Source organism: Phyllobates terribilis, unplaced genomic scaffold, assembly GCF_046119375.1.
Source record: "Phyllobates terribilis strain yellow unplaced genomic scaffold, ASM4611937v1 Scaffold_12__6_contigs__length_324123572, whole genome shotgun sequence".
NCBI lineage: Eukaryota > Metazoa > Chordata > Amphibia > Anura > Dendrobatidae > Phyllobates > Phyllobates terribilis.
The window spans coordinates 247009086-247034999 of NW_027362772.1; the positions used below are offsets into that span (position 1 = coordinate 247009086).

The window sequence follows — 25914 nt, forward strand, 5'->3', positions numbered from 1 at the left end:
CTTATCACTGTTATTTGAGGGGATCCCCATCTCTCCTCATTTAGTAGAATGTTTGATTGGTCTGCCCCTAGTATATAAAAAATGGCCGCACTTTCAGTAATACATCGACAGCTCAAGTCCTCGAGAGCGGGAGCCGTTCTCAAAGAACATCTTTCCAGTTTGGCTCATAGATGGTTAATAGGGGACCCCCTATATGACGTCCAAATGCCGTGATGAGGGTTTTCTTCATGAGGCACAATTATTTGGGAGCCCAACAAATGTTTTTTCAGGACAACAGCCTCCAGCAATATTGGTCCAGCCTGGGCATTACCAGATATAACGTGTGAAATCTGATTTCCGCACAATAGTTCCACAATATCAACCAGTTGTGTCAGTTTTTCACGGGGCCTGAGCAGTTTTCTGTAGAGATTTCCCACAATTGCACCATGTCTGCACCTGGCGCCATAGTTCCACTTTCCCCTCTGACCACACACTGACCATACTGAGGTTCCAGATCATTGGTGACAATTTTAGTAGTATGTGGATGTGTAACCTCAACTATTTCCTTTACCTTGGCATTCTGTCACCCAACAGGTCCAAGGTAAATAGTGATGTGAGCACCTAGGTTATGAATAAGTGTGGGCATACAAGGTGGCGTCAGGACCTGTTTTGTCTATTTGAATATCTTATTGATGTAATTATAGTAATTATCGTGCGTATGGGTATATCTCTGCCAGCATGTGCACATTGTGGATTCTGATTCAGACTGAATGCAGCAAAAACAGAATGTGTGAAGCCTTAGATTCTTCAAAGTTACCCCTCTGTTACACCTTTGGCATTCTCTCAAGCAGCTTCATCAGGTCGTCACCTGTAATGGCTTTCCACCAGTCTTGAAGGAGGTCTCAAAGGTGCTGAGCACTTGTTGGCTGCTTTGCCTTCACTCTGACTCCAATTCATCCCAAACCATCTCAATTGAGTTGAGCTTGAGTGATTGTGAAGGCCAATGTCTTCTGACACCGCCTCCATTCTTCTCCATTTTGGTCGCATCGCCCTTACATATCCTGGAGATATGATTTGGGAAATTGTCTTGTTGCAACACAAATGATGGTCCCATTGAGCACAAACTAGATGGGATGCCATGTCATACTGTGCCTTGAATTTGGAATTAATCACCAACTGTGTCACCAGCAAAGCACCCTCCACCATCACACCTCCACCCTACAGGCTTCACGGTGGGCACCACACATGTAGTAACCATCCACTCACCTTTCCTGTGTCTCCCAAAGATCACAGTACAACTCTTCCCTGATCGAATGTCCAGTCCTTGTGTTGCTTGGCCCAATCAAGTCTCTTCTTGTTTGTAATTCTCAATGGTGGCTTCTTTGCAGCAATTCAACCAATTCCCTCAGCTGCTTCTGGACAGTTATTGTTGAGATATATCTATTACTTAATAACTGAGCATCATTTATGAGGGTTGTTATGTTAGGTGCTGTTTATTTATAGTTTGAGGCTGTTAACTGTAAGGAACTTATCCTCTGTAGCAGAGATCATTCTTGGTCTTCCTTTCCTACGGCAGGACTTATGAGAGCCAGTTTCATCACAGCGATTGATGACTTTCATGATTATACTTGAGGATACCTTCAAGGTTCTAGCAATTTTCCAGATTGGCTGACTGTAATGATGGACTGTCATTTTTCTTAGTTGAGCAGTTCTTGCCATATTCTGGCTTTGAACAGATGTGAAATAGGGCTTAGCAGTGTACCAACACTGCCTCTGCAAAATACACCTGGTGGCGAACATTTTCTAAAGGCCATTGATTCCACAAGTATACTTTTGACAAGGCTTACTTGCTGACAACCTGATGAAGCTGCTTGAGAGAATGCCAAGGGGGTTAAAGTTTCATCAGCGTAAAAGGTGGGTATTTAGAAGAATCGAAGGTAAAATACATAGCTGTTTCATTTCACACGTTTACTCTTTTTTTCCATATATGTTGCTTCCTGATTTTGCTACCTACAGTCTGATTTACAATGTGCACATTCTGATAAAGAAAAGCATTTGCTTGAACAGGTTTTTGTAAACTTTTAACTAGTTATATAATCTTTACTCTCTTCTGGTTCATCCTCGCCATATAGTATATCTTTTTAATTTGTTCAGTTTAGCTTTAGATATTAAAGATTTTGTTTACTTTGATTTGAAGATTGTGCAAAGTAGTAATTAGAATATTTTTTTCATACAAATCCAATTAGAGCTGGCACCAGGTGTAACCCAAATTACTACTGAGAAAATACAATATACCAACCAGAAGAAGCTGGCACCAGGTTTAAACACAATGTATTCAATATACTTACTTGGTACTAGTAACTCAATATTTGGCACAAATTTTGGGTGGGGAGCCAGTTAAAATTCACCCATTGTGGCCAGTTTTCCAAATTATGATTTTATAGTATTGTATGTAATGTTACTTTCCAGTGTGACTACTCTTGACTCTTTTCATCTGTAATAATCTTGGATTTGCAAAGTAAATGTTTCTTGCCTGGTGTTGATCATAGTCTCTGTGCTGCAGTGTTTGATTTGTGAAGATCGCCACCTGGTGGTGACATGTCCCTTTCATGGTATCTTTTGCTGTAGTTGTGGTCTTTTGGTAGGAATGTGGTTTTTGGCACTTTATTGGTCTGCTTCCTGCCCCTCATTCTTCTATGCAAAAACTGTTAGTGCTGCTTGGCTCTTACTTTTATCCAGTGTATGATTTTTTACCATTGACTGTACAACACTTGAAATTTTAACTTTAGTTATTCTAGAAAAAAGAAATTGAGAAATCGGCTGATTTTTTTTTTTTTCATTTTTTTTTTTAATCTACAAGTCTCTGCAGTGATGTAGCTACATCAGGTGTAGATGTAGCAGTCATAACCAGCCCGTGGTGCTTAAAGGAAAGCTGTAACCAGGGTTTTTTCTACCCCCTGAGAACAGTTTGATATGCGGACAGAGACACTGATTCCAGCGATGTATCACTTACAGGGCTCCTTAATGTAGTTTTGATAAAATCCGAGTTGTTTTTTTTTTGTCTCTGGCTGCACCACCAGTTCTCCTCTTGAATGCTGAGCTCTGTAAAACCCCGCCCACATCACTGATTGGCAGTTTATGCACAGTGTACATAGGAAGCTGCCAATCAGTGGTGTGGGCGGGGTTATACAGAGCTCAGCATTCAAGAGGAGAACTGGTGGTGCTGCGGCAGATAAAACTTGGATTTTAGCAAAACTACAGCTCACAGTCTAGTAAGTGACATATAGCTGGAATCAGGATCTCTGCCCCTATATCACGCTGCTCTCAGATTAGGTGGCAAAAACGTGATGATCGATTAGACACCTGTTTTCTAAATGACGTGTGTAGAGGGGATGCCGCTATTACTGATATTGCACTGGAGCAGACTTGGCTCAGATTTAGCATTTTGCTAAACTGTTCACCCCTTTATGTAGAAGTGCGTTTGTTATAAAGCTGTTTTTTCTAGTATGTCTATGAAAGCTGTGGGCCCATTACCTAATGATGAGGGATGACATAAGCCAGCGATGTGAGCTTCCTGTTTAGATAGGACCTCGGTATTTGGGGATTAACAACGATTATTTGAAGTAACATTTTATTTGAGGGAAGCTTTCGTGAGATCCCCCTCGCTTCCTGCTCTGGGTTTCCACGTTGTGCTTTGTCCACATTTAATCTGACCTCCTCCCACTCAGCAGGGTCAGGATAAGCTGGAGTACAGGGGGCAGGCGCTGTCTGTTCTCCCAGGAATTACACCTAGGATTCCCAGTCATTTGTATAAATAGGCATTAATGAGGGGGAATTAAAGACCAATTATCACAGAATAGGGCATTGTGTCTGCATTGTTTTTTGGAGGAAGCACCTGTCTCGGTCATTAATGGGGTGATCACAATGACTTATGCGCTGTATCAGTTTACAGAATGCAAGGTGACCCATGTAGCCACAGCTCTCCATTGTGGCTGCCTTAATTGGGAAGTTATCAGCCCATAAAATCACATCCATGGTTGCCAAATGCAGAAATTATTAAAGGGATTGTCCTCTTTTGGGGATATTTTCTATATATATATATTTTTTTTTATAGTACTTAATCATTTATTTGGGGCTAAAAATAACATTTTTGCAATCAACTTTCACTAAAAATGTTGCACTATTTACATCCTTTTTTCCTACACATTCAACTTTGTGGTCTGTGATCATAAATCAGGTCGGAAAAAGAATGATGAGCAAATTACAATGTCTTTCTTCAGAATGAGCTCACTGGCAGATTCTCAAATAACTCATTTTGCAGTCAATAATAGAAAATGCAACACAGAGGCAATCAAATTCGTAGTCAATTGGCCTGACACCCTATGGATTACTTTGGCATATTTTTTATTAATGCATCTAAAATAAAAGAAGCAAATTTGCAAGTATTCTTTCTTAAAACTCTCTCCTACTACTTTGTCTTCAGTTTGTATGCAGACCTTTGTGTTATGGATCCATGGTTACAGACAACTAATAATGTGTAGTCAGATCCTGTAGTCATGCTTCAAGGTTAGCTAGAAGTAGGGGTCAGATGAGGAGAGACTGTGACCATGGAGGCACATAGGTTTGCATAGGAGTTGTTGATACAAAACCGTGAGACATTTACAAGAATGACCATTTACAAAATTGATTCATTTTTTGTGACATTTTGTGTTACTAGAAATGATTGTGAGTTTGTACACTCCCTAAGGAATGAGTTCACAGTCTAGATGCGTCCACATCTCCTTCAGATCTCTTTGAGCATTGTTTAGAAACCTCTTTGATACTTTTTCAAATAAGTGTCTTTAATGAGTGTGGGTATTCCCCTCTTAAAGAGAATCTGTCACCAGGACTTTGCTACTTTATCTGAGAACAGTTTGATGTAGGGACAGAGACCCTGATTCCAGCAATGTATCACTTACTGGGCTGCTTGCTGCAGTTTTGGTAAAATCACTGTTTTATGTGCTGCAAATCTACCAGTTTTCTAAATGCTGAGCTATCTATAACCCCACCCACAATACTGATTGGCTGGTTGCTTTCTGTGTACACTGCAGCTGCCAATCAGTGATGGGGGTGTGGTTGGGCCAAATGGCAGCAGGTTTACTAGTCCTCCAGTAATATGTTGATTTAAAACTTTGATATTATCAAAACTACAGCAAGCAGCCCAGTAAGTAACACATCGCTGGAATCGGGGTCTCTGTCTCTAGACCATGCTGCTATCAGATTACGTGGCAAAAACCTGGTGACAGATTCTCTTTAAGACAGGTCATTCAGCGAACTAGTACCCTGCTCGGGGTTATTGTCCCTCATTAGTACCAATGTCTCTAGATTGGGGTCTTGTTTGATTGGTTCGTGTGACTTTGCATTTTTTTTTTCCCATAAAGCATTGCCTTCAAAATAAGTGTCCATATACAGTTGGGTCTCTTGAATGAGAGCCGGTATTCCTCCGAACCTTCCTTTTGTGACTTCACAAGCATTACTGTCCAGTCTGACACCTTTTTAGTTGTCTACAACAGACAAATTTCATATTGTAAACTACATTTCCCGTGAGCTTTAGCAAAACCTAGACACTGCTAGAAATCCTGGCTCCAGCCATTTCCATCCTTATATAAGCAATAGCTATTGTAACGTGGCTGAGAACAGGTGCACAGGACGTGCGGAGAGCTCCCCGGGGGCTGCAGGAGACATGAACAATAACCTCACACCGCCAGTCATCTGCACAGTTTCCATCTACTAACGTGCTGCACAATATGGATAGTATCACTCACAAGTATATGGACTTTATAGACCGGATCCAAACTCCCCGTGCTGCTGCCCCTGGTCCATATCCAGCAACCCCACCCAAAAACCCTTACATAATATCTCCGACTGCATTATGTTATCCTGAGAGGATTCACCGGCCGAATGAGGATAAACGCTTATAATGAGAGCTGTGTAGCCTTGTTCATCTCCAGATGTTGCTTCAACGAGTTTATGTAATTTAGCTGAGAGGACTTGTATCCCTGTGTATCCGGAGCTTCCTGGCCGAAAAGTGTGTAACATGATCACAAATTTGCAATTGGAGGTGAGAGATCAAACCTCAGGCAGGGCGCCTTCACATGTTTGCCTTTTCTTTCTTTCTCTCTCTCTCTCACTTCCTCTGCGTCTCTCTCTCTCACTTCTTCTGCGTCTCTCTGCGTCTCTCTCACTTCCTCTGCGTCTCTCTCACTTCCTCTGCGTCTCTCTCACTTCCTCTGCCTCTCTCACTTCCTCTGCCTCTCTCTCACTTCCTCTGCCTCTCTCTCACTTCCTCTGCCTCTCTCTCACTTCCTCTGCCTCTCTCACTTCCTCTGCCTCTCTCTCACTTCCTCTGCCTCTCTCTCACTTCCTCTGCCTCTCTCTCACTTCCTCTGCCTCTCTCTCACTTCCTCTGCCTCTCTCTCACTTCCTCTGCCTCTCTCTCACTTCCTCTGCCTCTCTCTCACTTCCTCTGCCTCTCTCTCACTTCCTCTGCCTCTCTCTCACTTCCTCTGCCTCTCTCTCACTTCCTCTGCCTCTCTCTCACTTCCTCTGCCTCTCTCTCACTTCCTCTGCCTCTCTCTCACTTCCTCTGCGTCTTTCTTCCTCTGCGTCTTTCTTCCTCTGCGTCTTTCTTCCTCTGCGTCTTTCTTCCTCTGCGTCTTTCTTCCTCTGCGTCTTTCTTCCTCTGCGTCTTTCTTCCTCTGCGTCTTTCTTCCTCTGCGTCTTTCTTCCTCTGCGTCTTTCTTCCTCTGCGTCTTTCTTCCTCTGCGTCTTTCTTCCTCTGCGTCTTTCTTCCTCTGCGTCTTTCTTCCTCTGCGTCTTTCTTCCTCTGCGTCTTTCTTCCTCTGCGTCTTTCTTCCTCTGCGTCTTTCTTCCTCTGCGTCTCTCTCTTCCTCTGCGTCTCTCTCTCTCTCTCACTTCCTCTGCGTCTCTCTCTCTCTCTCACTTCCTCTGCGTCTCTCTCTCTCTCTCTAACTCTGCGTCTCTCTCTCTCTCTAACTCTGCGTCTCTCTCTCTCTTCCTCTGCGTCTCTCTCTCTCTTCCTCTGCGTCTCTCTCTCTCTTCCTCTGCGTCTCTCTCTCTCTCTTCCTCTGCGTCTCTCTCTCTCTTCCTCTGCGTCTCTCTCTCTCTTCCTCTGCGTCTCTCTCTCTCTCTTCCTCTGCGTCTCTCTCTCTCTCTTCCTCTGCGTCTCTCTCTCTCTCTCTTCCTCTGCGTCTCTCTCTCTCTCTTCCTCTGCGTCTCTCTCTCTCTTCCTCTGCGTCTCTCTCTCTCTCTTCCTCTGCGTCTCTCTCTCTCTCTCTCTTCCTCTGCGTCTCGCTCTCGCTCTCTCCCTCTGCGTCTCGCTCTCTCCCTCTGCGTCTCGCTCTCTCCCTCTGCGTCTCGCTCTCTCCCTCTGCGTCTCGCTCTCTCCCTCTGCGTCTCGCTCTCTCCCTCTGCGTCTCGCTCTCTCCCTCTGCGTCTCGCTCTCTCCCTCTGCGTCTCGCTCTCTCCCTCTGCGTCTCGCTCTCTCCCTCTGCGTCTCGCTCTCTCCCTCTGCGTCTCGCTCTCTCCCTCTGCGTCTCGCTCTCTCCCTCTGCGTCTCGCTCTCTCCCTCTGCGTCTCGCTCTCTCCCTCTGCGTCTCGCTCTCTCCCTCTGCGTCTCGCTCTCTCCCTCTGCGTCTCGCTCTCTCCCTCTGCGTCTCGCTCTCTCCCTCTGCGTCTCGCTCTCTCCCTCTGCGTCTCGCTCTCTCCCTCTGCGTCTCGCTCTCTCCCTCTGCGTCTCGCTCTCTCCCTCTGCGTCTCGCTCTCTCCCTCTGCGTCTCGCTCTCTCCCTCTGCGTCTCGCTCTCTCCCTCTGCGTCTCGCTCTCTCCCTCTGCGTCTCGCTCTCTCCCTCTCCCCACTTCCTCTGCGTCTCGCTCTCTCCCTCTCCCCACTTCCTCTGCGTCTCGCTCTCCCTCTCTCTCTTCCTCTGCGTCTCTCTCTCTCTCTCTCTCTTCCTCTGCGTCTCTCTCTCTCTTCCTCTGCGTCTCTCTCTCACTTCCTCTGCGTCTCTCTCTCACTTCCTCTGCGTCTCTCTCACTTCCTCTGCGTCTCTCTCACTTCCTCTGCGTCTCTCTCTCACTGCCTCTGCGTCTCTCTCTCACTGCCTCTGCGTCTCTCTCTCACTGCCTCTGCGTCTCTCTCTCACTGCCTCTGCGTCTCTCTCTCACTGCCTCTGCGTCTCTCTCTCACTGCCTCTGCGTCTCTCTCACTGCCTCTGCGCGTCTCTCACTGCCTCTGCGCGTCTCTCACTGCCTCTGCGCGTCTCTCACTTCCTCTGCGTCTCTCTCACTTCCTCTGCGTCTCTCTCACTTCCTCTGCGTCTCTCTCACTTCCTCTGCGTCTCTCTCTCTCTTCCTCTGCGTCTCTCTCTCTCTCTTCCTCTGCGTCTCTCTCTCTCTTCCTCTGCGTCTCTCTCTCTCTCTCTCTTCCTCTGCGTCTCTCTCTCTCTCTCTAACTCTGCGTCTCTCTCTCTAACTCTGCGTCTCTCTCTCTCTCTCTAACTCTGCGTCTCTCTCTCTCTCTAACTCTGCGTCTCTCTCTCTCTTCCTCTGCGTCTCTCTCTCTCTTCCTCTGCGTCTCTCTCTCTCTTCCTCTGCGTCTCTCTCTCTTCCTCTGCGTCTCTCTCTCTCTTCCTCTGCGTCTCTCTCTCTCTTCCTCTGCGTCTCTCTCTCTCTCTTCCTCTGCGTCTCTCTCTCTCTCTTCCTCTGCGTCTCTCTCTCTCTCTCTCTTCCTCTGCGTCTCTCTCTCTCTCTTCCTCTGCGTCTCTCTCTCTCTTCCTCTGCGTCTCTCTCTCTCTCTTCCTCTGCGTCTCTCTCTCTCTCTCTCTTCCTCTCCCTCTGCGTCTCGCTCTCTCCCTCTGCGTCTCGCTCTCTCCCTCTGCGTCTCGCTCTCTCCCTCTGCGTCTCGCTCTCTCCCTCTGCGTCTCGCTCTCTCCCTCTGCGTCTCGCTCTCTCCCTCTGCGTCTCGCTCTCTCCCTCTGCGTCTCGCTCTCTCCCTCTGCGTCTCGCTCTCTCCCTCTGCGTCTCGCTCTCTCCCTCTGCGTCTCGCTCTCTCCCTCTGCGTCTCGCTCTCTCCCTCTGCGTCTCGCTCTCTCCCTCTGCGTCTCGCTCTCTCCCTCTGCGTCTCGCTCTCTCCCTCTGCGTCTCGCTCTCTCCCTCTGCGTCTCGCTCTCTCCCTCTGCGTCTCGCTCTCTCCCTCTGCGTCTCGCTCTCTCCCTCTGCGTCTCGCTCTCTCCCTCTGCGTCTCGCTCTCTCCCTCTGCGTCTCGCTCTCTCCCTCTGCGTCTCGCTCTCTCCCTCTGCGTCTCGCTCTCTCCCTCTGCGTCTCGCTCTCTCCCTCTGCGTCTCGCTCTCTCCCTCTCCCCACTTCCTCTGCGTCTCGCTCTCCCTCTCCCCACTTCCTCTGCGTCTCGCTCTCTCTCTCTCTCTTCCTCTGCGTCTCTCTCTCTCTCTCTCTCTTCCTCTGCGTCTCTCTCTCTCTTCCTCTGCGTCTCTCTCTCACTTCCTCTGCGTCTCTCTCTCACTTCCTCTGCGTCTCTCTCACTTCCTCTGCGTCTCTCTCACTTCCTCTGCGTCTCTCTCACTTCCTCTGCGTCTCTATCTCTCTCTTCCTCTGCGTCTCTTTCTCTCTCTCTCTTCCTCTGCGTCTCTCTCTCTCTCTCTCTCTCCCTCTGCGTCTCTCTCTCTCACTTCCTCTGCGTCTCTCTCTCTCACTTCCTCTGCGTCTCTCTCTCTCACTTCCTCTGCGTCTCTCTCTCTCACTTCCTCTGCGTCTCTCTCTCACTTCCTCTGCGTCTCTCTCTCACTTCCTCTGCGTCTCTCTCTCACTTCCTCTGCGTCTCTCTCTCACTTCCTCTGCGTCTCTCTCACTTCCTCTGCGTCTCTCTCACTTCCTCTGCGTCTCTCTCTCTTCCTCTGCGTCTCTCTCTCTTCCTCTGCGTCTCTCTCTCTTCCTCTGCGTCTCTCTCTCTCTTCCTCTGCGTCTCTTTCTCTCTCTCTCTTCCTCTGCGTCTCTCTCTCTCTCTCTTCCTCTGCGTCTCTCTCTCTCTTCCTCTGCGTCTCTCTCTCTCTTCCTCTGCGTCTCTCTCTCTTCCTCTGCGTCTCTCTCTCTTCCTCTGCGTCTCTCTCTCTCTTCCTCTGCGTCTCGCTCTCTCTCCCCACTTCCTCTGCGTCTCGCTCTCTCTCCCCACTTCCTCTGCGTCTCGCTCTCTCTCCCCACTTCCTCTGCGTCTCGCTCGCTCTCCCCACTTCCTCTGCGTCTCGCTCTCTCTCTCTCCCCACTTCCTCTGCGTCTCGCTCTCTCTCTCTCCCCACTTCCTCTGCGTCTCGCTCTCTCTCTCTCCCCACTTCCTCTGCGTCTCGCTCTCTCTCTCTCCCCACTTCCTCTGCGTCTCGCTCTCACTTCCTCTGCGTCTCTCTCACTTCCTCTGCGTCTCTCTCTCTCACTTCCTCTGCGTCTCTCTCTCTCTCTCTTCCTCTGCGTCTCTCTCTCTCTCTTCCTCTGCGTCTCTTTCTCTCTCTCTCTTCCTCTGCGTCTTTCTCTCTCTTCCTCTGCGTCTTTCTCTCTCTCTTCCTCTGCGTCTCTCTCTCTCTCTCTTCCTCTGCGTCTCTCTCTCTCTCTTCCTCTGCGTCTCTCTCTCTCTTCCTCTGCGTCTCTCTCTCTCTCTTCCTCTGCGTCTCTCTCTCTCTTCCTCTGCGTCTCTCTCTCTCTTCCTCTGCGTCTCGCTCTCCCCACTTCCTCTGCGTCTCGCTCTCTCTCTCCCCACTTCCTCTGCGTCTCGCTCTCTCTCCCCACTTCCTCTGCGTCTCGCTCTCTCTCTCTCCCCACTTCCTCTGCGTCTCGCTCTCTCTCTCTCCCCACTTCCTCTGCGGCTCTCTCTCCCCACTTCCTCTGCGGCTCTCTCTCCCCACTTCCTCTGCGTCTCGCTCTCTCTCTCCCCACTTCCTCTGCGTCTCGCTCTCTCTCCCCACTTCCTCTGCGTCTCGCTCTCTCTCCCCACTTCCTCTGCGTCTCGCTCTCTCTCTCTCCCCACTTCCTCTGCGTCTCGCTCTCTCTCTCTCCCCACTTCCTCTGCGTCTCGCTCTCTCTCTCTCTCCCTCTGCGTCTCTCTCTCTCCCTCTGCGTCTCTCTCTCTCCCTCTGCGTCTCTCTCTCTCCCTCTGCGTCTCTCTCTCTCCCTCTGCGTCTCGCTCTCTCCCTCTGCGTCTCGCTCTCTCCCTCTGCGTCTCGCTCTCTCCCTCTGCGTCTCGCTCTCTCCCTCTGCGTCTCGCTCTCTCCCTCTGCGTCTCGCTCTCTCCCTCTGCGTCTCGCTCTCTCCCTCTGCGTCTCGCTCTCTCCCTCTGCGTCTCGCTCTCTCCCTCTGCGTCTCGCTCTCTCCCTCTGCGTCTCGCTCTCTCCCTCTGCGTCTCGCTCTCTCCCTCTGCGTCTCGCTCTCTCCCTCTGCGTCTCGCTCTCTCCCTCTGCGTCTCGCTCTCTCCCTCTGCGTCTCGCTCTCCCTCTCCCCACTTCCTCCGCGTCTCGCTCGCTCTCTCTCTCTTCCTCTGCGTCTCGCTCGCTCTCTCTCTCACTTCCTCTGCGTCTCTCACTTCCTCTGCGTCTCTCACTTCCTCTGCGTCTCTCTCACTTCCTCTGCGTCTCTCTCACTTCCTCTGCGTCTCTCTCACTTCCTCTGCGTCTCTCTCTCTCTTCCTCTGCGTCTCTATCTCTCTCTCTTCCTCTGCGTCTCTATCTCTCTCTCTTCCTCTGCGTCTCTTTCTCTCTCTCTCTTCCTCTGCGTCTCTCTCTCTCTCTCTCTCCCTCTGCGTCTCTCTCTCTCACTTCCTCTGCGTCTCTCTCTCTCTTCCTCTGCGTCTCTCTCTCTCACTTCCTCTGCGTCTCTCTCTCACTTCCTCTGCGTCTCTCTCACTTCCTCTGCGTCTCTCTCACTTCCTCTGCGTCTCTCTCTCTTCCTCTGCGTCTCTCTCTCTTCCTCTGCGTCTCTCTCTCTTCCTCTGCGTCTCTCTCTCTTCCTCTGCGTCTCTCTCTCTTCCTCTGCGTCTCTCTCTCTTCCTCTGCGTCTCTCTCTCTCTCTCTTCCTCTGCGTCTCTTTCTCTCTCTCTCTTCCTCTGCGTCTCTCTCTCTCTCTCTCTTCCTCTGCGTCTCTCTCTCTCTTCCTCTGCGTCTCTCTCTCTCTTCCTCTGCGTCTCTCTCTCTTCCTCTGCGTCTCTCTCTCTTCCTCTGCGTCTCTCTCTCTCTCCCCACTTCCTCTGCGTCTCGCTCTCTCTCCCCACTTCCTCTGCGTCTCGCTCTCTCTCCCCACTTCCTCTGCGTCTCGCTCTCTCTCCCCACTTCCTCTGCGTCTCGCTCTCTCTCCCCACTTCCTCTGCGTCTCGCTCTCTCTCCCCACTTCCTCTGCGTCTCGCTCTCTCTCCCCACTTCCTCTGCGTCTCGCTCTCTCTCCCCACTTCCTCTGCGTCTCGCTCTCTCTCCCCACTTCCTCTGCGTCTCGCTCTCTCTCTCTCCCCACTTCCTCTGCGTCTCGCTCTCTCTCTCTCCCCACTTCCTCTGCGTCTCGCTCTCTCTCTCTCCCCACTTCCTCTGCGTCTCGCTCTCTCTCTCTCCCCACTTCCTCTGCGTCTCGCTCTCTCTCTCTCCCCACTTCCTCTGCGTCTCGCTCTCACTTCCTCTGCGTCTCTCTCACTTCCTCTGCGTCTCTCTCTCACTTCCTCTGCGTCTCTCTCTCTCACTTCCTCTGCGTCTCTCTCTCTCACTTCCTCTGCGTCTCTCTCTCTCTCTTCCTCTGCGTCTCTCTCTCTCTCTTCCTCTGCGTCTCTTTCTCTCTCTCTCTTCCTCTGCGTCTTTCTCTCTCTCTTCCTCTGCGTCTCTCTCTCTCTCTCTTCCTCTGCGTCTCTCTCTCTCTCTCTTCCTCTGCGTCTCTCTCTCTTCCTCTGCGTCTCTCTCTCTCTCTCTTCCTCTGCGTCTCTCTCTCTTCCTCTGCGTCTCTCTCTCTTCCTCTGCGTCTCTCTCTCTTCCTCTGCGTCTCTCTCTCTTCCTCTGCGTCTCTCTCTCTTCCTCTGCGTCTCTCTCTCTCTCTCTTCCTCTGCGTCTCTTTCTCTCTCTCTCTTCCTCTGCGTCTCTCTCTCTCTCTCTCTTCCTCTGCGTCTCTCTCTCTCTTCCTCTGCGTCTCTCTCTCTCTTCCTCTGCGTCTCTCTCTCTTCCTCTGCGTCTCTCTCTCTTCCTCTGCGTCTCTCTCTCTCTCCCCACTTCCTCTGCGTCTCGCTCTCTCTCCCCACTTCCTCTGCGTCTCGCTCTCTCTCCCCACTTCCTCTGCGTCTCGCTCTCTCTCCCCACTTCCTCTGCGTCTCGCTCTCTCTCCCCACTTCCTCTGCGTCTCGCTCTCTCTCCCCACTTCCTCTGCGTCTCGCTCTCTCTCTCTCCCCACTTCCTCTGCGTCTCGCTCTCTCTCTCTCCCCACTTCCTCTGCGTCTCGCTCTCTCTCTCTCCCCACTTCCTCTGCGTCTCGCTCTCTCTCTCTCCCCACTTCCTCTGCGTCTCGCTCTCTCTCTCTCCCCACTTCCTCTGCGTCTCGCTCTCACTTCCTCTGCGTCTCTCTCACTTCCTCTGCGTCTCTCTCTCTCACTTCCTCTGCGTCTCTCTCTCTCACTTCCTCTGCGTCTCTCTCTCTCACTTCCTCTGCGTCTCTCTCTCTCTCTTCCTCTGCGTCTCTCTCTCTCTCTTCCTCTGCGTCTCTTTCTCTCTCTCTCTTCCTCTGCGTCTTTCTCTCTCTCTTCCTCTGCGTCTCTCTCTCTCTCTCTTCCTCTGCGTCTCTCTCTCTCTCTCTTCCTCTGCGTCTCTCTCTCTTCCTCTGCGTCTCTCTCTCTCTTCCTCTGCGTCTCTCTCTCTCTCTTCCTCTGCGTCTCTCTCTCTCTTCCTCTGCGTCTCGCTCTCTCTTCCTCTGCGTCTCGCTCTCTCTTCCTCTGCGTCTCGCTCTCCCCACTTCCTCTGCGTCTCGCTCTCTCTCTCCCCACTTCCTCTGCGTCTCGCTCTCTCTCTCCCCACTTCCTCTGCGTCTCGCTCTCTCTCTCCCCACTTCCTCTGCGTCTCGCTCTCTCTCTCTCCCCACTTCCTCTGCGTCTCGCTCTCTCTCTCTCCCCACTTCCTCTGCGGCTCTCTCTCCCCACTTCCTCTGCGTCTCGCTCTCTCTCTCCCCACTTCCTCTGCGTCTCGCTCTCTCTCCCCACTTCCTCTGCGTCTCGCTCTCTCTCTCCCCACTTCCTCTGCGTCTCGCTCTCTCTCTCCCCACTTCCTCTGCGTCTCGCTCTCTCTCTCCCCACTTCCTCTGCGTCTCGCTCTCTCTCTCTCCCTCTGCGTCTCGCTCTCTCTCTCTCCCTCTGCGTCTCTCTCTCTCCCTCTGCGTCTCGCTCTCTCCCTCTGCGTCTCGCTCTCTCCCTCTGCGTCTCGCTCTCTCCCTCTGCGTCTCGCTCTCTCCCTCTGCGTCTCGCTCTCTCCCTCTGCGTCTCGCTCTCTCCCTCTGCGTCTCGCTCTCTCCCTCTGCGTCTCGCTCTCTCCCTCTGCGTCTCGCTCTCTCCCTCTGCGTCTCGCTCTCTCTCTCTCCCCACTTCCTCTGCGTCTCGCTCTCTCTCTCTCCCCACTTCCTCTGCGTCTCGCTCTCTCTCTCCCCACTTCCTCTGCGTCTCGCTCTCTCCCTCTCCCCACTTCCTCTGCGTCTCGCTCTCTCCCTCTCCCCACTTCCTCTGCGTCTCGCTCTCTCCCTCTCCCCACTTCCTCTGCGTCTCGCTCTCTCCCTCTCCCCACTTCCTCTGCGTCTCGCTCTCTCCCTCTCCCCACTTCCTCTGCGTCTCGCTCTCTCCCTCTCCCCACTTCCTCTGCGTCTCGCTCTCTCCCTCTCCCCACTTCCTCTGCGTCTCGCTCTCTCCCTCTCCCCACTTCCTCTGCGTCTCGCTCTCTCCCTCTCCCCACTTCCTCTGCGTCTCGCTCTCTCCCTCTCCCCACTTCCTCTGCGTCTCGCTCTCTCCCTCTCCCCACTTCCTCTGCGTCTCGCTCTCTCTCTCTCCCCACTTCCTCTGCGTCTCGCTCTCTCTCTCTCCCCACTTCCTCTGCGTCTCTCTCTCTCTCCCCACTTCCTCTGCGTCTCGCTCTCTCTCTCTCCCCACTTCCTCTGCGTCTCGCTCTCTCTCTCTCCCCACGTACATGACATGGTGTTCATCACTCCACGATTTTTAATAATTAGGCAGCAAACTGGAAAAATGTATTGTGGTTTATTGTGGGCCAGATCTGTACAATTAATTTCTCCCATGTGTTGTGGCAAATTAATTTACATTGACTGTATCACTGTTTCCCCACGTCTCAGTCTTGCAGTGTTTTTCTTTTTTATAAAAATTCATGTGATGGGGTACTGCCATTTATAAATGAGTGGATTAGAAGTTGTGTGACAAATTAAAACACAACGCGCTGAAGATACTTGACATTCATTAAACGTGTTCAGCAGGACTATTTTATTACATGTGGAACATCCAAAAAAGAATTAAGACGTTTCGGTCAGTACAAAACCTTCATCAGTCCTCTGGATACCAGGAGACTGCGTGCAGCAGCGCTGAGAGGAAGTGTGCTGCATCCACCGCTTAGACATGAGCGCTTTTCTGGATGTTCCACATGTAATAAAATACTCCTGCTGAACACATTTAATGAGTGCCAAGTATCTTTTCCATATTAACAGATTGTGATCCTACTTGTGCATCTTGCATCCAGAAATGCCATTCTTTTCTTAACAAAATGAAAACACAAGACTGAATGCCCTCAGGTCAGAGAACTGGACACCTCAGCTGCTGCACAACCTCTTGAAGAAGAATCCTGGCCACTATTGATAACTCCTCCTTCATGTTATAAAGAATGGTCGCGTCTGGATCTTTGTCAGCGGCCGGGCCCGAGGGTCGCGTCGGCCACTTTGGCAGCGTCCGGGCCTCAAGGATCGCGTCGGGTTATTCTGCACCATCCAGAAGGAGCACATTGCACTAAAATGCTGGTTCAAACAGGAGAAGGAACTTTCTACACCAGTGATGCAATATCTGAAGGATGAGATGAGCAGTGCTTATATAGCGCTATTCACCTTCATATAATTGGGTTCTGAAATCAGACAATCAGAAATTGCAGACCTGTCAATCATTGATGTGTATTATATACTGTTGATGAGGATACTGCACAGCAGCAGTTTCTTCCGCTCTCCCTCTTGCCCACCAGTTGTCAGCCATTTGCTGGACAGTAGCTTATCAACATGCACTAATTTAGTTATTAGATTTAATATTTGATCTTTCCATTTTATTACTGTGTTCAGCTGTCATTAGTTTTATACCCTGTGAAACAAACATCCCGTCACCTTATCCAGTGATCTAGTATCACATGGCTACAGGCGTCGGTGCTTGGTATGAAGTTTTCATATGATGTGGGCTCTCTGGATGCTTAATGTTATTTGCTCATGTAATTTCTTCCAATCTGCTCACCCCCATTCTCCATTCTACCCCTACATCCCCTTTACTTTATCAGATGTATTTTATAGACCAAATATAAACACATTCCAGTTCTGCATTTATGATAGTCTTGGAATGCATCTGCGTGTTAGGACCGGATATTGGAGGACGGATATTTAGAAGGGTTTTTATAAAATAAGTGCATACTCCTCCATTGTGGCGTAATCTGTAGGATACACCATGTTACTGTCACCCATGGTGAGTAGTAATGAGCTGATACATACAGGAGGTGTGGTGTAGAACATTCTCCGCCAGCCCCCTAGACACACCCATGAGGAACTCAAGCGTCTATTGAGTTGGTGCCAACAGCTGTACCTTGGGCAGTGTATTTCCACACGTGGCAGGGGCGACTAGGAAAGCCTAGCTAATACTGTCTCTAAATGTATGATGCCCAGCATGTAATAAATCTTATAATGTCCATTGTGTGATATAGTGCTTATTTCTCCTTGCCCTCCTCCAGCCATGAAGGCCGATCGCAGGCGTTTAAAATCGGAAAAAGCAGACTTGGTAAGCCAAATGGAACAGTTATATACAACCCTGGAGAGCCGAGAGGAGCAACTGCGGGACTTTATCCGAAATTATGAGCAACATAGAAAGGTAAGACCAACCTCCGCTATACTAACCTCCTGCACAGAACAATAGTTAAATATTTTAACCCCGCTCTTTCCTTTAACAGTACTTGAATGGTGCTTCCATCCTAACCATTTAATACTTTTTTTAAGACTGTGAACCTATAGGTTTAGGGTCCATTGTATGTGATGATACGGTACCCAGTATCTCATTGCTTGCAGCGAAGTGATTCTTCCTTTTGCCCATAGAAAAATGTAGGCACTGATAGTGCTGCCCTCCTGTTGTCACTGTATAAATGATGTAGCCAGATTGCCTTGTGGTCTAGCTCGGGGAGCAGAGTCTTTTTCTTTGGGCCCTGAAATTGTTGTGCGTTGCGTATATGGAGCTTTGCCTAAAAGTGGGAGTTTCTCTGAGGTTTTTTTTTTTTTAGGCACAGATGGTACTGCATCCTTGTCTCTCCTTTTTCTGAACTATGAAGGCACTGGTATTTCTGCATGTAATTAATCTAGGCACTTTATGGTACTGCATCTTTTTCTCACTGTAAATATTGTGGGCACCAACAGTACCGTCTCCCAGATTAAATAAAATTAAGGCACAAAAAATATTCACCCACTCACCTTTGTAAGTGATGAAGAAGTAAAAATGAGATATACAACCTGTGCCTAAGTACTGTTGCGTTGCAGCCCTTTCCATTCATTCATTACACTAAGGAAGTTTTTGCTAAGGGTATATTCCCACATAAAATTCATAGAGCGAGATAATAGATGTATCTACATATAGATGTATATACAGTGAAGGAAATAATTATTTGATCCCTTGCTGTTTTTGTAAGTTTTACCCACTGACAGAGACCTGAATAGTCTATAATTTTAAGGGTAGTGCTGTTGGTGCAATAGTAAGAAAATGGAAGAAATACAAAATGACTGTCCATCGACATCTATCTGGGGCACCATTCAAAATCTCACATTGTGGGGTATCCTTGATCATGAGGAAGGTGAGAGATCAGCCTAAAGCTACACGAGGGGAACTCGTTAATGATCTCAAGGCAGCTGGGACCACAGTCACCAAGAAAACCATTGGTAACACATTACGCCTTAAAGGTTTAAAATCCTGCAGTTCCCGCAAGGTCCCCCTGCTCAAGAAGGCACATGTGCAGGCCCATCTGAAGCTTGCCAATGAACACCTGGATGATTCTGTGAGTTATTGGGAGAAGGTACTGTGTTGAGATGAGACAAAAATTGGGCTCTTTGGCATTAACTCAACTCTCCGTGTTTGGAAGAAGAGAAATGCTGCCTATGACCCAAAGAACACCATCCCCACTGTCAAGCATGGAGGTGGAAGCATTATGTTTTGGGGGTGTTTCTATGCTAAGGGCACAGGACTACTTCACCGCATCAATGGGAGAATGGATGAAGCCATGTACCGTAAAATCCTGAGTGACAACCTCATTCCCTCAGTAAGAGCATTGAAGATGGGTCGTGGCTGGGTCTTCCAGCAAGACAATGACCCAAAACATACAGCCAAGGCAACAAAGGAGTGGCTCAAAAAGAAGCACATTAAGGTCATGGAGTGGCCTACTCAGTCTCAAGACTTTAATTTCATAGAAAACTTATGGAGGGAGTTGAAGCTCCGAGTTGCCAAGCGACAGCCTCAAAATCTGAATGATTTAAAGATGATGTGCAAAGAGGAGTGGACCAAAATTCCTCCTGACATGTGCGCAACCCTCATCAACTACAATGTCTGACTGCTGTGCTTGCCAACTAGGGTTTTGCCACCAAGTATTAAGTGTTGTTTGCCAGAGGAATCAAATACTTATTTCTCACTGCAAAATGCAAATACATTTATCTAATTTATACAATGTGATTTTTTTTTTTTTTTTTGGATATTCTATCTCTAGACTGTTCAGGTCTTTGTCAGTGGACAAACCTACAAAAACAGCAAGGGATAAAATAATTATTATATATTTTTTGCGTGTATATGGACTGCACCACTGTACTTTAGTGACTTCTATAGAGCGTGTGAGTGTGAAGCACCTGGATATGGTTTTTCTAACCTAATATGTGCCTTGAATTTAATCTCGATCTTTTCATGCTGCCCACTTGACAGAAGCCCAAGTTCACTCCAGTGTTTACATAAAGGTGGCATTGTTCGTGCTTTCTTCCCTCTGATTTCCCCACTAGCCCCCTCTATTCACTTCTAATCAAAGAGGCGTATAGAGCGCAGTGCAGCCATTGTTCGCTCTGTTCCTGTACAAGATGTGTGCCGACTACAGGCAGCCAGAAAGGTTAACGTCGACTCCTTTGAAAACCGGCGTAATAAATCCAATTATTGACGGTCAGGTTTCGAGCATGATCAAATCACTGTGTGGAACTTCTTGTATTATAGTATTCTTTCTTTTTTTTTTTTTTTTTTTTTTATAAATAATTCTCCTGGGCTGCAGTCAGCTTCTGGGTATAAATATGCAGGGCTGTGGAGTCGGAGTCCATCTTCGTGGAGTCAGTATAAAATGAACCGACTCCTAAAATATATAATAAATTGGGTACAGTAGTTCAATGCAATTTGTGGGGAATATTTTTTCATAAGAATTTGGGAAAGTTATGAAATGTCCTATTCCTTATCTAAGGGTCTAGACTTTTAGCTGAGATGAATCTGTGCTGCAGTTTATGTACATAAGTAGTGAAGCTCCTCCTCTACAGATAAGGGGGGGGAAACAAACAGGGAAGGAATGCCTGTACTCATCTCAGAACTGCTGGAGTGAACAGGAAAGCAGGATTAAGAACAAAAGGGAACAGGATCTTGCTATTATAACTGATGATGCTTCAAAAATAAGTACAATTAAACTGATGAATGAGAATAATGAAGGTGAACAGCAGCTAGAAGAACATTTCAGATTCAGTATGTTGGAGATGGAAGGCCACCGTCCTGTTCCCATAATGGAGGAACAAACAGATATTACTACAGAAGAACAGCAAAATGATTCTTTCCAATTAGATGATCTTGTTGAAGCTGCTTCACACCTCTCTCCTATTCATTACATGCGCTGTGTTGTGCACACGCTGCAGCTGGCAATAAGAGATAGTCTGCAAGAGGGACATGCTGCAACTCTGATTAGCAAAGTGAGGAAATTGGCAATTGCTGCCAGAACCCCTAAAATTTATTCCATCTTGAAGAGACGTGCTGGGAAAGGGGCAATTGAGGAATTACGACATTTTTCACTTGCTCTCAAAGAAGTAGAAGAGTTCAATCGTTCATCAAAACTGACTGTGCACGAGGCAATTCCTTTATACCTTGAAATTGTTAGAGATGTTGCCCATGTGGTTACGGCTTTGCCACCAACCCAAGTTAGTGTAGAGAGGTTGTTCTCTAGCCTTAAAATAATTAGGTCAGATTTGAGGTCATCTATGAAGGAGGCGATACTATTTCTCAGAACAAATTCATAAACGGCACAAATGTTATTCAGTACGTTTTTGTTGAAAACTGTTTTTTTTTCCACTTACTGCAGAGTGTATAATAAACTGTAAATATGCAAACGTGTTTTTTGTTCTAAAGTTGTATTCCAATAAAAAATATTTTATGTTCTATCTAAATAGCTTGTTTATTGTGTCATAATATTGATTAAAAGCCTGATGTTACCATTTTACTACAGTAAATGTATCAGTTAAACATGAGCCATGTATGAGGGAGTCGGTGTCATGGAAATTGAGGAGACGGAGGTTTGGCTTACCGACTCCACAGCCCTGTAAATATGGATATATTGTTGAGTGACGGAAACCAAATTCACCTGTAAAAACAATTTTAGTTTTTTAACCTAGGGATGTATAATATGGAGGGTTCTCATCAATGTATGCCACGTGGACCTGCAATGGTTATTTTGTACAGACAGAGGTGTAATTGAGAGAAAGCTGACGCGGAGATTTTAACCCCCCCCCCCCAAGATTAGTGCCAGGCTGGCAGGCATTAAGTTCATTGTGCAATATTTTGCCCAAGCTTAAAGGAATATTCCAATCTCCAAGATCCTTTCCCAATATGTGGTAGGTATAATAATAATATTAGAAAATACTTCCAATTAGAAATGTAGTATAGTTCTTCTGATTCGCCCATGTGCAGGGCATTGCAGAACTATAGGTATCCATGGTCACGACCACTCATATAGTGAGTTAGTTGTTAATGGTCGTAACCATGGATACCTAAGCTACCGCAATGCTCTACATGGGGAATGACATAGTGAATCAGGAGAACTATACTTCATTTCTAATTGAAGGTATTTGCTAATATTATTATTATTACACCTACTACATATTGGGATAGGATCTTGGAGATGGGAATACCCCTTTAATAACTTGTGCAAGTTTATAAGTTTCTTATCGTGCTCAGGCTGACACAGGAGGTTGCCTTTGTCGAAGTTGGAACAGACCAGTGGCTGTTTTGCTCCCTGCCAAAAGAGCTTCTCTCCAGGTTATTCTCCGCATCAGGTGATGACACTTGTGTCCATGTTTTGGAAAGAGGAAGTTTGCGCAGGGCGTGTGAAGTTTTGTATAGTGGCAGGAAATGGAGAAGTAACGCAAGTTCGGAGTAGAGTAGAAGGCCAGTGTACTTTTCATTACTCATCCTTAAAGAGAGTGAATGGCCATTTCCCGCTCTGTAGGGGGCAGTGTTATGGTGGGTGGTATTTTACATACTGTATATAAATCGTGCCACACTTAATGAAAACAGAATTAAAGGTATATATTTTTTCTGCAATGCTAGATAAACGATGACTACCTTAGACCTTTCACTAGACAGCTGTCCCATGAGCCCTACAGTTTCCATTGTGTGCAGATCCTCATTTCCCTTTACAGGTCCCGATAAATACTTCTGTAACAATAACTATCTAAAGACTTGAATGAGAAGTGCTACATTGTTTCGCAAACCACACGAAATCCGCCAATCGGCTCCCATTATGTAACACTCGGGTGACAATTAGTTCTCATTGTGTTCCCTCCATTATTCCCGCCCGTCAGTAAAATATAATAGAGCTCAAAATGTCCAAATAGCAAGAAACAAGAAAATCTATTGTAGGCCATCACTCCGCGAGATATAATGATTTATATTCTCAACCAGGCGTGTGGATTGGATTCCGGTATTTGTGGAACAGGAAAAGAAATTAATATTGATAGAAATGAATTGCAGGTTTTGAGAGTATGCAACTATTTTTTTCTCTGCCCTTGTGGTACAGGTGACCCTTTGTATTTCCGATAGGTGGGGGTCCCCGAGCAGAATGTTCCTACATATCGGTGGAAGTAGGTTCAACCGAGACACATACCATGAGATCTGTATCGGTTTTGTACCATCGACTAAAAGATTGTCAGGTTTTACAGTCTGAATTGTGATCATGAAGAAAATATTAAGTTATCTTCTACACCAGGGGTCCTCAAACTTTTTAAACAGGGGGCCAGTTCACGGTCCCTCAGACCATTGGAGGGCCGGAATATAGTTTTTAAAAAAAACTATGAACAAATTCCTACGCACACTGCACATATCATATTTTGTAGTAAAAAAAAAATACAGGAACAAATACAATATTTAAAATGAAGAACAAGTAAAGTTAAATCAACCGGTATTTCAATAGGCTGGTAACTGTACCCAATAGGCAGCATAGGTCCTCAATAGGCAGGTAAATGTCCCCAATACGCAGGTAAATATCCCCAATAGGCAGCATAGGTCCCCAATAGGCAGGTAAATGTCCCAAATAGGCAGCATAGGTCCTCAATAGGCAGCATAGGTCCTCAATAGGCAGTTAAATGTCCCCAATAGGCAGCATAGGTCCTCAATAGGCAGGTAAATGTCCCAAATAGGCAGCATAGGTCCTCAATAGGCAGCATAGGTCCCCAATAGGCAGGTAAATGTCTCCAATAGGCAGGTAAATATCCCCAATAGGCAGCATAGGTCTCCAATAGGCAGGTAAATGTACCCAATAGGCAGCATGGGTTCCCAATAGGCAGGTAAATGTCCCAAATAGGCAGGTAAATGTCCCCAATAGGCAGGTAAATGTCCCCAATAGGCAGCATAGGTCTCCAATAGGCAGGTAAATGTACCCAATAGGCAGCATAGGTTCCCAATAGGCAGGTAAATGTCCCAGATAGGCAGGTATATTTCCCAAATAGGCAGGTAAATGTCCCTAATAGGCAGCATAGGTCCCCAATAGGCAGGTAAATGTCCCCAATAGGCAGCATAGGTCCTCAATAGGCAGGTAAAATGTACCCAATAGGCAGCATAGGTCCTCAATAGGCAGGCTGTTTCCCCCTTATAATGCCCTATGCAGGCTGTCCCCCCCCCCCCCCCTTATTATGCCCCATGCAGGATTTCCCTTTCTCCCACCATATAATGCCCCGTGCAAGATATCACTCCCCTGTCTTTATAATGCCCCATTCAGGATGTCACCCCCCCCCATATAATGTCCCATTCAGGATGTCACCCCCCCATATAATGACACATGCAGGTTATCACTCCCCTGTCTTTATAATGCCCCATGCTGGATGTCACCCCTCATATAATGCCCCATGCAGCATGTCACCCCCCCATATAATGCCCCATGAGCATGTCACCCCCCCATATAATGCCCCATTCAGCGTGTCACCCCCCCATATAATGCCCCATTCAGGATGTCACCCCCCCCCCTCCCCCCATATAATGCCACATGCAGGATGTCACCCCTAATATGTCCCATGCCTCCATACATTAAAAAAAAAAAAAATCCAATGCTCACCTCCCTCCTTGCCTGCTGCCGCTGCTCAGGTCCGGGCTCCAGCGTCTCCGGCGTTGTCCCTCTCTGCGCTCCCTGTGACGGCACTCGGGAGGGCGCGGTGTAAAGACGTCACCGCGCCCTCTGACCTGAGACTTCACAGGGAGCGCAGACCAGGAAGACAGCGGATCTGCGGAGGCACGGGGAGAGGTAAGTATCGGGCTGCCGGGGCTCTGAGAAAGCGGGGGGGAAGGGCGGGCGCTGACACCGCTCCCCTCTCCTCCGCCCATAGCCCGGCGGGCCGGATAAAAGTCCTCCGCGGGCCGCATGTGGCCCGCGGGCCGTAGTTTGAGGACCCCTGTTCTACACTGCTCAAAAAAATAAAGGGAACACTCAAATAACACATCCTAGATCTGAATGAATGAAATATTCTCATTGAATACTTTGTTCTGTACAAAGTTGAATGTGCTGACAACAAAATCACAAAAACCATCAATGGAAATCAAATTTATTAACCAATGGAGGCCTGGATTTGGAGTCACCCCCAAAATTAAAGTGGAAAAACACTACTGGCTGATCCAACTTTGATGTAATGTCCTTAAAACAAGTCAAAATGAGGCTCAGTATTGTATGTGGCCTCCATGTGCCTATATGACCTCCCTACAACGCCTGGGCATGCTCCTGATGAGGTTGCGGATGGTCTCCTGTGGGAATTCCTCCCAGACCTGGACTAAAGCATCCGCCAACTCCTGGACAGTCTGTGGTGCAACGTGACGTTGGTGGATGGAGTGAGACATGATGTCCCAGATGTGCTCAATCGGATTCAGGTCTGGGGAGCGGGCGGGCCAGTCCATAGCTTCAATGCCTTCATCTTGCAGGAACTGCTGACACACTCCAGCCACATGAGGTCTGGCATTGTCCTGCATTACGAGGAACCCAGGGCCAACCGCACCAGCATATGGTCTCACAAGGGGTCTGAGGATCTCATCTCTGTACCTAATGGCAGTCAGGCTACCTCTGGCGAGCAAATGGAGGGCTGTGGGGCCCTCCAAAGAAATGCCACCCCACACCATTACTGACCCACTGCGAAACCGGTCATGCTGAAGGAAGTTGCAGGCAGCAGATTGCTCTCCACGGCGTCTCCAGACTCTGTCACATGTGCTCAGTGTGAACCTGCTTTCATCTGTGAAGAGCACAGGGCGCCAGTGGCGACTTTGCCAATCCTGGTGTTCTGTGGCAAATGCCAACCGTCCTGCACGGTGTTGGGCTGTGAGCACAACCCCCATCTGTGGACGTCAGGCCCTCATACCACCCTCATGGAGTCGGTTTCTAACCATTTGTGCAGACACATGCACATTTGTGGTCTGCTGGAGGTAATTTTGCAGGGCTCTGGCAGTGCTCCTCCTATTCCTCCTTGCACAAAGGCGGAGGTAGCGATCCTGCTGCTGGGTTGTTGCTCTCCTACTGCCCCCTCCATGTCTCCTGGTGTACTGGCCTGTGTCCTGGTAACGCCTCCAGCCTCTGGACACTACACTGACAGACACAGCAAACCTTCTTGCCACAGCTCGCATTGATGTGCCATCCTGGATGAGCTGCACTACCTGAGCAACTTCTGTGGGTTGTAGTCCGTCTCATGCTACTACGAGAGTGAAAGCACAACCAACATTCAAAAGTGACCAAAACATCAGCAAGAAAGCATTGGTACTGAGATGTGGTCTGTGGTCCCCACCTGCGGAACCACTCCTTTTATTGAGGGTGTCTTGATAATTGCCAATAATTTCCATCTATTGTCTATTCCATCTGCACAACAGCATGTGAAATTGATTGTCAATCAGTGTTGCTTCCTAAGTGGACAGTTTGATTTCACAGAAGTTTGATCACCTTGGAGTTATATTCTGTTTAAGTGTTCCCTTTATTTTTTTGAGCAGTGTATGTATACAATAGGGGATAATGTATTGATCGCTGGGGTGCTGACCACTAGGACCCCCCACGATCCTGCGGTCAAGGCTCGAATTCAAGAACTGGGCTCTGCAAAGCCACGTACTTTATGGAGGGGAGGTGCACA

General features: G+C 48.3%; 1 protein-coding gene across 11 annotated transcripts in view; it reads left to right on the forward strand.

Annotated features, from left to right (window-relative positions):
• The window catches only part of KAZN (kazrin, periplakin interacting protein), a 755495-nt gene that overhangs the window by 682645 nt on the left and 46936 nt on the right, over positions 1 to 25914 (forward strand). For all 11 annotated transcript variants that reach the window (XM_073656771.1, XM_073656774.1, XM_073656779.1 and 8 more), the window contains one exon: positions 17019 to 17155. In XM_073656771.1, the coding sequence (XP_073512872.1) occupies positions 17019 to 17155 (137 nt within the window). The remainder of the gene's footprint in view (positions 1 to 17018; positions 17156 to 25914) is intronic.